Source organism: Crinia signifera, chromosome 9 (genome assembly GCF_055691185.1).
Source record: "Crinia signifera chromosome 9, ASM5569118v1, whole genome shotgun sequence".
In the NCBI taxonomy this organism is placed as follows: Eukaryota; Metazoa; Chordata; class Amphibia; order Anura; family Myobatrachidae; genus Crinia; species Crinia signifera.
In genome coordinates, this window is record NC_139225.1 from 1535101 (window position 1) to 1552619 (window position 17519).

Below are 17519 nucleotides of genomic sequence, written 5' to 3' on the forward strand. Positions count from 1 at the left end.
GTCCGTCCCCACCGCCACCTCCCTGATCCTCATACTCTCAGTAAGGTGCTTACCGAGCACCAGAGGCGCTGCCCGTCCCAACGTCCGCCCCCACCGCCACCTCCCTGAGCCTCATACTGTACTCTCAGTAAGGTGCGTACCGAGCACCAGAGACACTGCCCGTCCCAACGTCCGCCCCCACCGCCACCTCCCTGATCCTCATACTCTCAGTAAGGTGTGTACCGAGCACCAGAGACGCTGCCCGTCCGAACGTCCGTCCCCACCGCCACCTCCCTGATCCTCATACTCTCAGTAAGGTGCTTACCGAGCACCAGAGGCGCTGCCCGTCCGAACGTCCGCCCCCACCGCCACCTCCCTGATCCTCATACTCTCAGTAAGGTGTGTACCTAGCACCAGAGACGCTGCCTGTCCCAACGTCCGCCCCCACCGACACCTCCCTGATCCTCATACTCTCAGTAAGGTGTGTACCGAGCACCAGAGACGCTGCCCGTCCCAACGTCCGCCCCCACCGCCACCTCCCTGATCCTCATACTCTCAGTAAGGTGTGTACCGAGCACCAGAGACGCTGCCCGTCCCAACGTCCGCCCCCACCGCCACCTCCCTGATCCTCATACTCTCAGTAAGGTGTGTACCGAGCACCAGAGACGCTGCCCGTCCCAACGTCCGCCCCCACCGCCACCTCCCTGATCCTCATACTCTCAGTAAGGTGCTTACCGAGCACCAGAGACGCTGCCCGTCCGAACGTCCGCCCCCACCGCCACCTCCCTGATCATCATACTCTCAGTAAGGTGTGTACCGAGCACCAGAGACGCTACCCGTCCGAACGTCCGCCCCCACCGCCACCTCCCTGATCCTCATGCTCTCAGTAAGGTGCGTACCGAGCACCAGAGACGCTGCCCGTCCGAACGTCCGACCCCACCGCCACCTCTCTGATCCTCATACTCTCAGTAAGGTGCATACCGAGCACCAGAGACGCTGCCCGTCCCAACGTCCGCCCCCACCGCCACCTCCCTGAGCCTCATACTCTCAGTAAGGTGCTTACCGAGCACCAGAGACGCTGCCCGTCCGAACGTCCGCCCCCACCGCCACCTCCCTGATCCTCATACTCTCAGTAAGGTGTGTACCGAGCACCAGAGATGCTGCCCGTCCGAACGTCCGCCCCCACCGCCACCTCCCTGATCCTCATACTCTCAGTAAGGTGCGTACTGAGCACCAGAGACGCTGCCCGTCACAACGTCCGCCCCCACCGCCACCTCCCTGATCCTCATACTGTACTCTCAGTAAGGTGTGTACCGAGCACCAGAGACGCTGCCCGTCCGAACGTCCGCCCCCACCGCCACCTCCCTGATCCTCATACTCTCAGTAAGGTGTGTACCGAGCACCAGAGACGCTGCCCGTCCGAACGTCCGCCCCCACCGCCACCTCGCTGAGCCTCATACTCTCAGTAAGGTGCGTACCGAGCACCAGAGACGCTGCCCGTCCGAACGTCCGCCCCCACCGCCACCTCCCTGAGCCCCATACTCTCAGTAAGGTGTGTACCGAGCACCAGAGACGCTGCCCGTCCGAACGTCCGCCTCCACCGCCACCTCCCTGATCCTAATACTCTCAGTAAGGTGTGTACCGAGCACCAGAGACGCTGCCCGTCCGAACGTCCGCCCCCACCGCCACCTCCCTGATCCTCATACTCTCAGTAAGGTGTGTACCGAGCACCAGAGACGCTGCCCGTCCGAACGTCCGCCCCCACCGCCACCTCCCTGAGCCTCATACTCTCAGTAAGGTGCGTACCGAGCACCAGAGACGCTGCCCGTCCGAACGTCCGCCCCCACCGCCACCTCCCTGATCCTCATACTCTCAGTAAGGTGCTTACCGAGCACCAGAGACGCTGCCCGTCCCAACGTCCGCCCCCACCGCCACCTCCCTGATCCTCATACTCTCAGTAAGGTGCATACCGAGCACCAGAGACGCTGCCCGTCCCAACGTCCGCCCCCACCGCCACCTCCCTGATCCTCATACTCTCAGTAAGGTGCTTACTGAGCACCAGAGACGCTGCCCGTCCGAACGTCCGCCCCCACCGCCACCTCCCTGATCCTCATACTCTCAGTAAGGTGCTTACTGAGCACCAGAGACGCTGCCCGTCCGAACGTCCGCCCCCACCGCCACCTCCCTGATCCTCATACTCTCAGTAAGGTGCTTACCGAGCACCAGAGATGCTGCCCGTCCGAACGTCCGCCCCCACCGCCACCTCCCTGATCATCATACTCTCAGTAAGGTGTGTACCGAGCACCAGAGACGCTACCCGTCCAAACGTCCGCCCCCACCCTGATTCTCATACTCTCAGTAAGGTGCGTACCGAGCACCAGAGACGCTGCCCGTCCGAACGTCCGCCCCCACCGCCACCTCCCTGATCCTCATACTCTCAGTAAGGTGCTTACCGAGCACCAGAGACGCTGCCCGTCCGAACGTCCGCCCCCACCGCCACCTCCCTGATCCTCATACTCTCAGTAAGGTGTGTACCGAGCACCAGAGATGCTGCCCGTCCGAACGTCCGCCCCCACCGCCACCTCCCTGATCCTCATACTCTCAGTAAGGTGCGTACTGAGCACCAGAGACGCTGCCCATCCCAACGTCCGCCCCCACCGCCACCTCCCTGATCCTCATACTGTACTCTCAGTAAGGTGTGTACCGAGCACCAGAGACGCTGCCCGTCCGAACGTCCACCCCCACCGCCACCTCCCTGATCCTCATACTCTCAGTAAGGTGTGTACCGAGCACCAGAGACGCTGCCCGTCCGAACGTCCGCCCCCACCGCCACCTCCCTGAGCCTCATACTCTCAGTAAGGTGCGTACCGAGCACCAGAGATGCTGCCCGTCCGAACGTCCGCCCCCACCGCCACCTCCCTGAGCCCCATACTCTCAGTAAGGTGTGTACCGAGCACCAGAGACGCTGCCCGTCCGAACGTCCGCCTCCACCGCCACCTCCCTGATCCTAATACTCTCAGTAAGGTGTGTACCGAGCACCAGAGACGCTGCCCGTCCGAGGGTCCGCCCCCACCGCCACCTCCCTGATCCTCATACTCTCAGTAAGGTGCTTACTGAGCACCAGAGACGCTGCCCGTCCCAACGTCCGCCCCCACCGCCACCTCCCTGATCCTCATACTCTCAGTAAGGTGCGTACCGAGCACCAGAGACGCTGCCCGTCCCAACGTCCGCCCCCACCGCCACCTCCCTGATCCTCATACTCTCAGTAAGGTGCGTACCGAGCACCAGAGATGCTGCCCATCCCAACGTCCGCCCCCACCGCCACCTCCCTGATCCTCATACTCTCAGTAAGGTGCGTACCGAGCACCAGAGACGCTGCCCGTCCGAGGGTCCGCCCCCACCGCCACCTCCCTGATCCTCATACTCTCAGTAAGGTGCTTACTGAGCACCAGAGACGCTGCCCGTCCCAACGTCCGCCCCCACCGCCACCTCCCTGATCCTCATACTCTCAGTAAGGTGTGTACCGAGCACCAGAGACGCTGCCCGTCCGAACGTCCGCCCCCACCGCCACCTCGCTGAGCCTCATACTCTCAGTAAGGTGCGTACCGAGCACCAGAGACGCTGCCCGTCCGAACGTCCGCCCCCACCGCCACCTCCCTGAGCCCCATACTCTCAGTAAGGTGTGTACCGAGCACCAGAGACGCTGCCCGTCCGAACGTCTGCCTCCACCGCCACCTCCCTGATCCTAATACTCTCAGTAAGGTGTGTACCGAGCACCAGAGACGCTGCCCGTCCGAACGTCCGCCCCCTCCGCCACCTCCCTGATCCTCATACTCTCAGTAAGGTGTGTACCGAGCACCAGAGACGCTGCCCGTCCGAACGTCCGCCCCCACCGCCACCTCCCTGAGCCTCATACTCTCAGTAATGTGCGTACCGAGCACCAGAGACGCTGCCCGTCCGAACGTCCGCCCCCACCGCCACCTCCCTGAGCCCCATACTCTCAGTAAGGTGTGTACCGAGCACCAGAGACGCTGCCCGTCCGAACGTCCGCCTCCTCCGCCACCTCCCTGATCCTAATACTCTCAGTAAGGTGTGTACCGAGCACCAGAGACGCTGCCCGTCCGAGGGTCCGCTCCCACCGCCACCTCCCTGATCCTCATACTCTCAGTAAGGTGCTTACCGAGCACCAGAGACGCTGCCCGTCCCAACGTCCGCCCCCACCGCCACCTCCCTGATCCTCATACTCTCAGTAAGGTGCATACCGAGCACCAGAGACGCTGCCCGTCCCAACGTCCGCCCCCACCGCCACCTCCCTGATCCTCATACTCTCAGTAAGGTGCTTACTTAGCACCAGAGACGCTGCCCGTCCGAACGTCCGCCCCCACCGCCACCTCCCTGATCCTCATACTCTCAGTAAGGTGCTTACTGAGCACCAGAGACGCTGCCCGTCCGAACGTCCGCCCCCACCGCCACCTCCCTGATCCTCATACTCTCAGTAAGGTGCTTACCGAGCACCAGAGACGCTGCCCGTCCGAACGTCCGCCCCCACCGCCACCTCCCTGATCTTCATACTCTCAGTAAGGTGTGTACCGAGCACCAGAGACGCTACCCGTCCGAACGTCCGCCCCCACCCTGATCCTCATACTCTCAGTAAGGTGCGTACCGAGCACCAGAGACGCTGCCCGTCCGAACGTCCGCCCCCACCGCCACCTCCCTGATCCTCATACTCTCAGTAAGGTGCTTACCGAGCACCAGAGACGCTGCCCGTCCGAACGTCCGCCCCCACCGCCACCTCCCTGATCCTCATACTCTCAGTAAGGTGTGTACCGAGCACCAGAGATGCTGCCCGTCCGAACGTCCGCCCCCACCGCCACCTCCCTGATCCTCATACTCTCAGTAAGGTGCGTACTGAGCACCAGAGACGCTGCCCATCCCAACGTCCGCCCCCACCGCCACCTCCCTGATCCTCATACTGTACTCTCAGTAAGGTGTGTACCGAGCACCAGAGACGCTGCCCGTCCGAACGTCCGCCCCCACCGCCACCTCCCTGATCCTCATACTCTCAGTAAGGTGTGTACCGAGCACCAGAGACGCTGCCCGTCCGAACGTCCGCCCCCACCGCCACCTCCCTGAGCCTCATACTCTCAGTAAGGTGCGTACCGAGCACCAGAGACGCTGCCCGTCCGAACGTCCGCCCCCACCGCCACCTCCCTGAGCCCCATACTCTCAGTAAGGTGTGTACCGAGCACCAGAGACGCTGCCCGTCCGAACGTCCGCCTCCACCGCCACCTCCCTGATCCTCATACTCTCAGTAAGGTGCGTACCGAGCACCAGAGACGCTGCCCGTCCGAGGGTCCGCCCCCACCGCCACCTCCCTGATCCTCATACTCTCAGTAAGGTGCTTACTGAGCACCAGAGACGCTGCCCGTCCCAACGTCCGCCCCCACCGCCACCTCCCTGATCCTCATACTCTCAGTAAGGTGCGTACCGAGCACCAGAGACGCTGCCCGTCCCAACGTCCGCCCCCACCGCCACCTCCCTGATCCTCATACTCTCAGTAAGGTGTGTACCGAGCACCAGAGATGCTGCCCGTCCAAACGTCCGCCCCCACCGCCACCTCCCTGATCCTCATACTCTCAGTAAGGTGTGTACCGAGCACCAGAGACGCTGCCCGTCCAAACGTCCGCCTCCACCGCCACCTCCCTGATCCTCATACTCTCAGTAAGGTGTGTACCGAGCACCAGAGACGCTGCCCGTCCCAACGTCCGCCCCCACCGCCACCTCCCTGATCCTTATACTCTCAGTAAGGTGCTTACCAAGCAAAGCGACAGGTGCGCTTCTGTTTTCCTTGTAACCGGAGTACAACACATTGATGCTTTCTAGCAAAATCTACCCTTAATATCTGTCGTCAACACATCCGGGAAGTACTGTGCGCTAATGTAACCACCCAGTTGTCCAATACATGAAAGGCTCATTGTAAGAACAAGTAAATGTGACCCGCATCCCTCTTATTAGTAACTACGGTCAAAATGACGGCTTAGTCCCTATCTGCTCCCTGCTCCAATCTCTGTCCTCACCGCCCCCTCTCTCCATACCCAGACAGTTTGAAACAGATGACTTTCTGTTAAGGAGTAATTTGGTTCTGTCGAGTGGCCTCTAGTGGTCACTAGCGGTACTTCACCTCATGGAGGTAAGGGGTAGTTAGCCTTTTATATATAAATATAGACAGGGACTTTAGAAATGCATATATAGATACTTAATGCAAATAACCAATCATTTAGGGATGACATAAATGGGAGAAGTGATCTAGAGACAGTGTCCGCCAGGGGCATGAAGGACCCATTGGGGTCCAAATTAAGATGTGTGTCCAGCATTAAGAGAGGGTGTAGCCAGCCAAATCAGCAGCTTGGCTGACCATTAGGGACCTGAACAGAGTGTAACGTGGCACCAGGTAGAGGACATCGGGCCCATGGCAAGTTAGGGCCAACGGAGGGTTTTACCTACACCCCTGCAGGCAATCCAACTGTGTCTAGAGAAACTGACACTGCATTTAGAATTGGTGTAGTAGGAGGAAGATATTGTAATTATATATATATAGCATGCTACTTTGAAGCTAACCACAACAGGAAGGGGCTGATAAAATGGCCGACATGAGCTCCTGGTTGAGGTTTGAACCAGTAATCAGAAATCAGAGTGTAACAGAATCACTGATTTGAGTCACTTGCTGCATTGTGGCTATGAAGACATCTAAGGACTACTTACATTTTAAGAACTGAAGAACGTTTTCCCATTAGCATTTTTATGAAGTCTCGGTAGGAGATAGCGTCACTGTTCCCGCCGGTCACCTCTGCTATCATCTTTTTTACCTCCAGGTGAGTTTTCGGGACCCCCAACTTCTCCATCATCATTTTGAGACCCATTATGTCTAAAGGAGGCAACAGATCAGAGGCCATTCATCGATTCAGTGCAATCAAAAGAACAACATGAACCAATCCTTCAAAAGCACAGGCCGACATAATACTGATGGTGCAGACCCCCACAGGGCTGTCTTAATATTGTAGGCCCCGGCAAAGCAATGCCCTAGGGCCCCCACCTATCCATTGACGGGATTACCCATAATGTATGCTTGCGCTGTCTCCATACAGTGACTGGCTGTCAGCACTCACTGGTGGACAGCTCCAGACATCTACCAATCAGCAAGATGCTAGGCATACACTGTCTGGCTGCAGATTGCTGGGCAAGTAGGGAATGCTGAAAGTCATATTAAATGTCGGCATTCATAGCACCCAGGCAGTGTATTACTGGCAGGGAATGCTGCCTGGCTGCCCTAAATTGTGTGTCATTGACAATAAGAGCCACCAGGGAGCATCGTTCTGTACCTGCATCACAATCGCAGGGAGCAGCTGCACATTATGCACATTCCCTGGCACTATTGGTATAATGTTCTCTCTTTCCCTGCAGTTATATAAAGCCTTACAGTATATCGGCTGGTCCAGAGCAGCTGATTGGTGGAGCAGGGTATGACGTGGGGGCATCTCTCCGTAGCCCTTCAGTACAAAGTGACCTGCAGCTGCCAGGCACAGACCAACTTACCTGCATACTACAAGGGGATCCCACACAGCGCAGGGGAAGAGACCAGTGGTTGCCCAGACACTTGTGTTGCTGGAAGACCACTATCATGGCAGCTGCCCAGTGTGCCCACATGTTAAGATGCACCCACATATGTTACAGGTTACCTGCAGACCTCACTATCAGGATAAAGGGGTAATAACTACGTAAACCACCCAGATCTAGGGAAGCCTGGAGACAGCGCAATAAGCCATAGATACAAAGAGATCGCTTTGGTCAAGCAAAATCAATTATTACCTTGAAAACAGTTTTATATATATGAAAATTCTGAGTACGATATGGATTTAGGGCAAGATGTATCAAAGCTTCTATAGAGGACAAATGGTGAAGTTGCCCGTAGCAACTATATAGATTCTAGCTATCATTTATCAAGTACATTTTATAAAACGATAGATAGAAGCTGATAGGTGGATAAGTTGTTGTTCATATTTCATATCAACCAATCTTCTTTTAGCTGGTTTAACGAGATGTAGGCTGCATGGCCACGCCCCTTCCCATGAGGCCACATCCCACATTTTTGGTGGCACATCCAAAGAGGTCTTTTCAGCTGTGACCCCAGAAATGACCCCTGGATATATCTCCCCATACATTTGGAAATTACTACAATAGGGTCCATTAGCTTTAATTAAAAAAATAATATAATTTGGAAATACTTCCAGCAACTGTGGATAAACGCACTCACCAATCTCCCCTTGGTCGTTTAGGTCAAAGTCCATGAATTTGCCTGGAACAAGGAGAGAACAGATGATGAATAGGAGGAATTGTAATGAATCAGCACAGAAGCATCTTTGTATTGTATCCTATAAATATTACTGTACATACTGTAATAAGAACTATGTAGTTATGCTGAGATTACACCCTCTCCTTCCAGCCTCTCCCACACACAGCCTCGTCCTTACCACCGAAGGCAAAATGCAGCTTCACTCATTAAATATTTTCTTATTTTGGGAGATGACTAAGTAACTATTTTCTCAAGAACATGAATGTCTGCAAATCATTCTGACGGCCGCAGCTCAGCAAACGACAAACTATTTTTAAGTGTAGAAAGAGCCTTTCTTACTAAGAAACAGCCATTTCCATGAGTTAAGGAGATAACAAGTTGTATGTTGCTTGTTATATAGCAGCATACTTATCAGATATCTGAGTTTAGACTTGATCATTTATTCTATCTGAATAAGACGAAGACGCCCCCGGGAACCTCTGATAAGACGAAGACGCCCCGGGGACCTCTGATAAGATGAAGGCGCCCCGGGGACCTCTGATAAGACGAAGACGCCCCGGGAACCTCTGATAAGATGAAGACGCCCCGGGAACCTCTGATAAGACGAAGACGCCCCCGGGGACCTCTGATAAGATGAAGACGCCCCCGGGGACCTCTGATAAGATGAAGACGCCCCGGGAACCTCTGATAAGACGAACACGCCCCGGGGACCTCTGATAAGATGAAGGCGCCCCGGGAACCTCTGATAAGACGAAGACGCCCCCGGGGACCTCTGATAAGATGAAGACGCCCCGGGGACCTCTGATAAGACGAAGACGCCCCGGGAACCTCTGATAAGATGAAGACGCCCCGGGGACCTCTGATAAGATGAAGACGCCCCGGGGACCTCTGATAAGATGAAGACGCCCCGGGGACCTCTGATAAGACGAACACGCCCCGGGGACCTCTGATAAGATGAAGGCGCCCCGGGAACCTCTGATAAGATGAAGACGCCCCGGGGACCTCTGATAAGACGAAGACGCCCCGGGAACCTCTGATAAGATGAAGACGCCCCGGGAACCTCTGATAAGACGAAGACGCCCCCGGGGACCTCTGATAAGACGAAGACGCCCCCGGGGACCTCTGATAAGACGAAGACGCCTCGGGGACCTCTGATAAGATGAAGACGCCCCGGGGACCTCTGATAAGATGAAGACGCCCCGGGAACCTCTGATAAGATGAAGACGCCCCGGGGACCTCTGATAAGATGAAGACGCCCCGGGGACCTCTGATAAGACGAAGACGCCCCCGGGGACCTCTGATAAGATGAAGACGCCCCGGGGACCTCTGATAAGATGAAGATGCCCCCGGGGACCTCTGATAAGATGAAGACGCCCTGGGGACCTCTGATAAGATGAAGACGCCCCGGGGACCTCTGATAAGATGAAGATGCCCCCGGGGACCTCTGATAAGATGAAGACGCCCTGGGGACCTCTGATAAGATGAAGACGCCCGGGAACCTCTGATAAGATGAAGACGCCCCGGGAACCTCTGATAAGATGAAGACGCCCCGGGGACCTCTGATAAGATGAAGATGCCCCCGGGGACCTCTGATAAGATGAAGACGCCCCGGGGACCTCTGATAAGACGAAGACGCCCCGGGGACCTCTGATAAGACGAAGACGCCCCGGGGACCTCTGATAAGATGAAGACGCCTCGGGGACCTCTGATAAGATGAAGACGCCCCGGGGACCTCTGATAAGATGAAGACGCCCCGGGAACCTCTGATAAGACGAAGACGCCCCCGGGGACCTCTGATAAGATGAAGACGCCCCCGGGGACCACTGATAAGATGAAGACGCCCTGGGGACCTCTGATAAGATGAAGATGCCCCCGGGGACCTCTGATAAGATGAAGACGCCCTGGGGACCTCTGATAAGATGAAGACGCCCGGGAACCTCTGATAAGATGAAGACGCCCCGGGGACCTCTGATAAGATGAAGACGCCCCGGGGACCTCTGATAAGATGAAGACGCCCCCGGGGACCTCTGATAAGATGACCCGCAGAGTCTCTGATATTCCAACGTATACAGAAGGGCAGTAACACTGAGGGCACCTGATTGGTGCATTGGCAGCTTTCCATGTACTCTGGGTACGTTCCAGTGCATTGTAAATATTATAGATGTAATTACACATATTAACTGCAGGATAATAGTTATTATTACTGCAATTACAGGCAGGCAATGTAAAGTACGCTATACACACCCATGTTAGCTCTCACGAGCAGGGCCCTCTCTCCTAAGGTGCTTTTCTTAGAATATATACATCTCTGCCACCCTGATAGCTGCATCAGTCCCCTGTCTTTATTTACCATTTAGTTGTCCTAAATTGTCTTATACTGTCATTCATTATTTGTTTGTTTTTACTCATTTATGCGCTGCAGAACCCTTGTAGCCCATATAAATAAACATAATAATAATGTATGTAAATATATACCCAAAAAATTCAAATAAAATTAAAGAAATCTGTCATACACTTAAGGGCCCCTTACACTTATGAGATTTTGTCAATTTGACCCAATTCAGATGGATTGGACAAAATCTGATGTGCCTGACGCTGTAGGACCCAATGCACGTTCCCGTAGAGAATTAGGCCTTAAGCATTGTTTCTGCTAGAATTTCCTTTAGAATGCACAATAATGCAATTCCCATTTATTCCATTATGCTGTCAAATACAGTACACCTGCTCGCAGGGAGCAACACAGTCTGCAGCATGGGGGAAACAAAGGGATGTAGCCGACATACTAGAGCAAAGTGCGGCCTGCCAGTATGCCCAGCCATACTTGTACAGGAACCTGACAATTGAAGGGTTAATGGGTAATAATGCACCAATTATTCTACTCAGATACTCAGAGACATATGATAACCCACAGTCACTGGTAACATGGGCTGGTGGCTCAGGCCTCCGATATATGCTCATATTATTTCATTCAGTGGCGTAACTACTGTAAGGCAGCCCCAGCAGCCTCTTGGGGGAGCAAGCAGTAGCGGGGTCTGTGTGGGCACCAGCACCCGCTCGACGCACTGACATGCTGCTTCCTGAAGCTGCCTGCTGGCTGAGTACCGGAGGCGAGTCAGTCATGACAGTGACGACAAATCCCCCCACTGATTCAATTGACTGTACACAGAGACGGCCATTGGCTACTGTGTACAGGATGGGCGTACTCGGGCGACCTGGGACGCATCTGAGCCAGGGGAAGCAGAAGTGTCTGCTGGTCTCCCTGCCTCTCTCCTGCTTCTCCGTTATGCGTGTGACATCACGTCACACGCTGGGGAAACACGCTGGAGAGGAGCTGGGGGGGCACAAACTTTTTCGAAGGGGGGAGCAAAATGTATAGTTCTGCCACTGATTTCATTGCCGCATGTTGTATTGTGTACATAGTGTGCACGCTACACAACAGTTGTTGGCACACGACCACAATCATTCAGCAGAGGCCATGTGTGATGACTAATCTGGCAGCTGTCCTGTGTGAGCTGGTGATATGAAGTCATGAGGGGACGGCGCTGGGTTTGGTTCTATAAAGGCCAAGAAATTCCTGGAAATTGTCAAAAGCAATAAGTGCAATAACTGTAGTGATTAGTGCAATGGTGGTCTGGAATCAATCTAAAAGAAACGTTCCAATAAGGAAGTGTAATAATACAGAGTTCACAGTAACCTAGTAAAAGACATCAGTCCATCAAGTTCATCCTATGGGGTGATTCAGACCGGTCCGAATTTGTCCCCATCCCCGGTGGTGGGGGTCTGCGCATGCATGAAAGTGAGTGTGTGCAAACCCTCAGAGCGAACCCCTCACCAAGCATTCACTCCATGATGGGCAGGAAGAGGGCGGCAGGGGGGTGGTTGCTGGGGTCTGCCCATAAAAATGGTGGGCAGACATGTCTGCTTAGAGCATCAGTCTAGATGGACTTTTATCTTGGGACGGGTGTTATGCTCACCCCAAGCAGGCATCAACACTCCTGCGTGTGCAGGGGAACGCCCAGTGTTTTATGGGAACGCCCACAACACATGGTGTTCCCCTGCTCCAGTCACCTGCCCGCTCCCATTCCTCCCACTTCGCTCAGGGGTTTTGCCCATGCGCAGATCCCCCACTATTGACCAAATTCAGCCCACAACAAGCGGGTCTGTATCACCTCCATAGTTTCATCCCCATTTACCATTCCTCTTACTCTGATATATGTTTCTGATTTGATCATTCCTCCTCTCCTCAAATTCCTTCTATACTCCTCCTGCATCTCCTCCTTCCTCTCCTCATCCTCTCTTCCCCTCCTTTCTCCTCTCCTCAAATTCCTCCTATACTCCTCCTTACTCCTCCTCTACTCATCCTCTCTTCCCCTCCTTCCTCCTCTCCTCCTTCCACCCCTTCTCAAATTCCTTCTATACTCCTCCTGCATCTCCTCCTTCCTCTCCTCATCCTCTCTTCCCCTCCTTCCTCCTCTCCTCAAATTCCTACTATACTCCTTCTGCATCTCCTCCTCCTCTACTCATCCTCTCTTCCCCTCCTTCCTCCTCTCCTCCTTCCACCCCTTCTCAAATTCCTTCTATACTCCTCCTGCATCTCCTCCTTCCTCTCCTCATCCTCTCTTCCCCTCCTTCCTCCTCTCCTCAAATTCCTACTATACTCCTTCTGCATCTCCTCCTCCTCTACTCATCCTCTCTTCCCCTCCTTCCTCCTCTCCTCTTTCCTCCTCTCCTCAAATTCCTCCTATACTCCTTCTGCATCTCCTCCTCCTCTACTCCTCCTCTATTTCCCTCCTTCCTCCTCTCCTCAAATTCCTCCTATACTCCTTCTGCATCTCCTCCTTCCTCCTTCTCCTCTCCTCATCCTCTCTTCCCCTCCTTCCTCCTCTCATCCTTCCACCTCTCCTCAAATTCCTCCTATACTCCTTCTGTATCTCCTCCTTCCTCCTCTCCTCAAATTCTTCTTATACTCCTTCTGCATCTCCTCCCCTCCTTCCTCTCATCCTCCTCTTCGCCTTCCTCCTCTCCTCAAATTCCTCATATACTCCTTCCTCCTTTCCGCATCCTCTTTTCTCCTCCTTCCTCCTCTCTTCCTCTCCTCCTCCTTCCTCTCTTCCGCCTCCTCTCCTCATCCTCTCTTCCTCTCCTCCTCCTCTCTTCCTCTCCTCATCCTCTCTTCCTCTCCTCCTTATCTTCTCTTCCTCTCCTCCTTATCTTCTCTTCCTCTCCTCCTCCTCTCTTCCACTCCTCATCCTCTCTTCCTCCTCCTCTCCTCCTTCCTCCTCAATCTGGTTTTATAGGGCATTTTTATGTTATTATTTCACTTGCGGTGCATTTATATTTTATTAAACTTCTAATAAAAATGTATCCAAATAATAAAAAAATGATTATAGAATCTGAAGGCGCTACCGCTGTAGGGCACTGTTTTTAATATATTTGCATAACTTGCATTAGTAATTCATAACACACATTTGGAAGTAAATCTTTGGAAGTAAATCCCTCTTCCACTGAACAAGATTTCAGGCATTTAGATAAAGACGTAAGAAATATATAGTGACAGGACTGACCAATGCTCACACACCAAGTGAAGACTCTCTATCTTCCCCTTCCCAATCTAATTCATGTTATTATGTAAATCAGAGTGTGTGTGTGTGTGTGTGTGTGTGTGTGTAGGGCTGGCTCTACCATTAAGCAGCTTTAGGTATCTGCCTAGGGTGCTGGGATCTGGGGGGGGGGGGGGGGGGGGGCGTTCAGGAATCTTAGACCAGTATGCCATAAGGGGTTGGAAAGTGGGTATTAGTGGCAGTATGGGGTGCATAGTGGGTTGAAGTTTTGCCTAGGGTGCTGAGAAGCCTTACACTGGCCCTGTGTGTGTGTGTTCCGATTTTTATTTATTAATTTCGATTTTAGAACTGGTCTGTTCCTGTGATGACTTGGTGATGCTATGGCGATAGGGGTTTACTATGCTGGACACAGATATTCATCCAAGCTGTGTGTAACTGTGCTTTGATGGTATTGTTTTAATGATATGCCTCTCTGCATTACATCGCTCGCTGCGTCCCCCGCACACCTCTCTGCTTCCGCCCCACTATATCCCAGAACCCCCGGGTCAAGATTAAGTTTAGTCCGATTTTTTGGTCTGATCTGTTGGAATCGGGTCATATTAAACCAAGGGGGATATTGAATCCCGTGGAGGAGATGCTCTCTGGGCCCTATTCAGTGCTGTCTTCCCCAACAGCATTGAGCAGGGTTTCATCACAAGCTGTTGGGCTCGTTCTGCCGAGAATGGCCGGGAAGTGACGAGCTACCGGCTGCAGCCCGCCTCTTCCCGGCCACACTCGCGGCCACGCCCCCTTCTCGCTCCCCAGCAGGCGAGTAATTGAATCCCGCCTGCATGTTCTCTGTCGAGCTGACCGAGAACGGGACTGGGTCACGGCAAGCTCGACTGCCGTGACCCTCAGATTGAATACCCCCCTAAATCTCACTAGTGTATGGGGGCCTTTACAGTGACACACCGCTACTCCTACAGTATCCACCCAAAGTCACCTACAAACATTGGCCGATCTTGAAGCGTGGTCAGTGGCACTTGCCACTAGGCGACAATTTTGGGGGCATGGTGCGTGGCCTATACATGCAACGCTCCCGCATGGCCATGCCCTGTTTTCGCCACTGTGGAGGCCTAGCCAGCGGCACTGTGAGCTGCTGACCATCTGGCTGCAGGAATAGTCTAATCAAGGGTGACAGGAGGGATTCCCAACTGACCCCCCCTCCCGCCACAGGACACTGCCGGCCCCGGAATGTCCCAAAAAAGGCAGGACGGTCCCGCGAAAAAAGCGGGACAGTTGGGAGGTCTGTCATCTACACAAAATCCTTATGTATTTCACTCTGACATTAAATCCATGTGAGATGTCAGCACAGTTTACATGGTCACTGCCTGTGTAACATGAATCACGCTGCAGGTTCCACAACGATGAAGAATTTGTGAACAATAGCTTGGAATGTAACCGAACAATGCCTCTGTGGAAGGTTCCCTCTGTAGTTTCTGTATTTTGCAAGAGTCCCAATATGTCTTCAATCCTGGCATCGGTCTGTAGTATTGCTTCACATTCCGATCCATGGCTGCCTTGGGCAGAATGTAGCAATCACTAAGGGGATACCCTCGATGTCGGGGAACTCTCAGCTTTGTGCTGACAATTCACGTTGTGTGGCAAATTGCGTGATACAGGAAGATCCCTCGAACAGTTCCTGCAAGGAGGGTAATTCCCTGCAATACAATGGATCATTGAGCTATTGCTTTCAGGGAAATCCTACACTTGCTTTGATATAGGGGCTAAAATAGAGTTCATTTAGGACCTTTTTAGAAAGGCTCCCGGCAGTTGTAACGGCAGCAATAGAAAAGGTAGACGGACCGCGACCGCATCCACTCCAGTATCAGGCCTACAAATATGGCTGTTACTGACCAGTGTACAATGCTCTGTCCTGTCCAATGGCCAGTATACTGGCTGCTACTGACCAGTGTACAATGCTCTGTCCTGTCCAATGGCCAGTATACTGGCTGCTACTGACCAGTGTACAATGCTCTGTCCTGTCCAATGGCCAGTATACTGGCTGCTACTGACCAGTGTACAATGCTTTGTCCTGTCCAATGGCCAGTATACTGGCTGCTACTGACCAGTGTACAATGCTCTGTCCTGTCCAATGGCCAGTATACTGGCTGCTACTGACCAGTGTACAATGCTCTGTCCTGTCCAATGGCCAGTATACTGGCTGCTACTGACCAGTGTACAATGCTTTGTCCTGTCCAATGGCCAGTATACTGGCTGCTACTGACCAGTGTACAATGCTCTGTCCTGTCCAATGGCCAGTATACTGGCTGCTACTGACCAGTGTACAATGCTCTGTCCTGTCCAATGGCCAGTATACTGGCTGCTACTGACCAGTGTACAATGCTCTGTCCTGTCCAATGGCCAGTATACTGGCTGCTACTGACCAGTGTACAATGCTCTGTCCTGTCCAATGGCCAGTATACTGGCTGCTACTGACCAGTGTACAATGCTTTGTCCTGTCCAATGGCCAGTATACTGGCTACTACTGACCAGTGTACAATGCTCTGTCCTGTCCAATGGCCAGTATACTGGCTGCTACTGACCAGTGTACAATGCTTTGTCCTGTCCAATGGCCAGTATACTGGCTGCTACTGACCAGTGTACAATGCTCTGTCCTGTCCAATGGCCAGTATACTGGCTGCTACTGACCAGTGCTTTGTCCTGTCCAATGGCCAGTATACTGGCTGCTACTGACCAGTGTACAATGCTCTGTCCTGTCCAATGGCCAGTATACTGGCTGCTACTGACCAGTGTACAATGCTTTGTCCTGTCCAATGGCCAGTATACTGGCTGCTACTGACCAGTGTACAATGCTCTGTCCTGTCCAATGGCCAGTATACTGGCTGCTACTGACCAGTGTATAATGCTCTGTCCTGTCCAATGGCCAGTATACTGGCTGCTACTGACCAGTGTACAATGCTTTGTCCTGTCCAATGGCCAGTATACTGGCTGCTACTGACCAGTGTACAATGCTTTGTCCTGTCCAATGGCCAGTATACTGGCTGCTACTGACCAGTGTACAATGCTCTGTCCTGTCCAATGGCCAGTATACTGGCTGCTACTGACCAGTGTACAATGCTCTGTCCTGTCCAATGGCCAGTATACTGGCTGCTACTGACCAGTGTACAATGCTTTGTCCTGTCCAATGGCCAGTATACTGGCTGCTGACCAGTGTACAATGCTCTGTCCTGTCCAATGGCCAGTATACTGGCTGCTACTGACCAGTGTACAATGCTCTGTCCTGTCCAATGGCCAGTATACTGGCTGCTGACCAGTGTACAATGCTCTGTCCTGTCCAATGGCCAGTATACTGGCTGCTACTGACCAGTGTACAATGCTCTGTCCTGTCCAATGGCCAGTATACTGGCTGCTACTGACCAGTGTACAATGCTCTGTCCTGTCCAATGGCCAGTATACTGGCTGCTACTGACCAGTGTACAATGCTCTGTCCTGTCCAATGCCCAGTATACTGGCTGCTACTGACCAGTGTACAATGCTCTGTCCTGTCCAATGGCCAGTATACTGGCTGCTACTGACCAGTGTACAATGCTTTGTCCTGTCCAATGGCCAGTATACTGGCTGCTACT

At 53.6% G+C, this 17519-nt stretch overlaps 1 protein-coding gene across 1 annotated transcript in view; it reads right to left on the reverse strand.

The window, feature by feature from the left end:
• Positions 1-17519, reverse strand: part of AIF1L (allograft inflammatory factor 1 like) — an 89602-nt gene that overhangs the window by 35578 nt on the left and 36505 nt on the right. The window contains exons 4-5 of the mRNA XM_083160866.1: positions 8291-8332; positions 6742-6904 (exon numbers count right to left, since the gene is read on the reverse strand). Coding sequence (XP_083016992.1) covers positions 6742-6904; positions 8291-8332 — 205 coding nt within the window. The remainder of the gene's footprint in view (positions 1-6741; positions 6905-8290; positions 8333-17519) is intronic.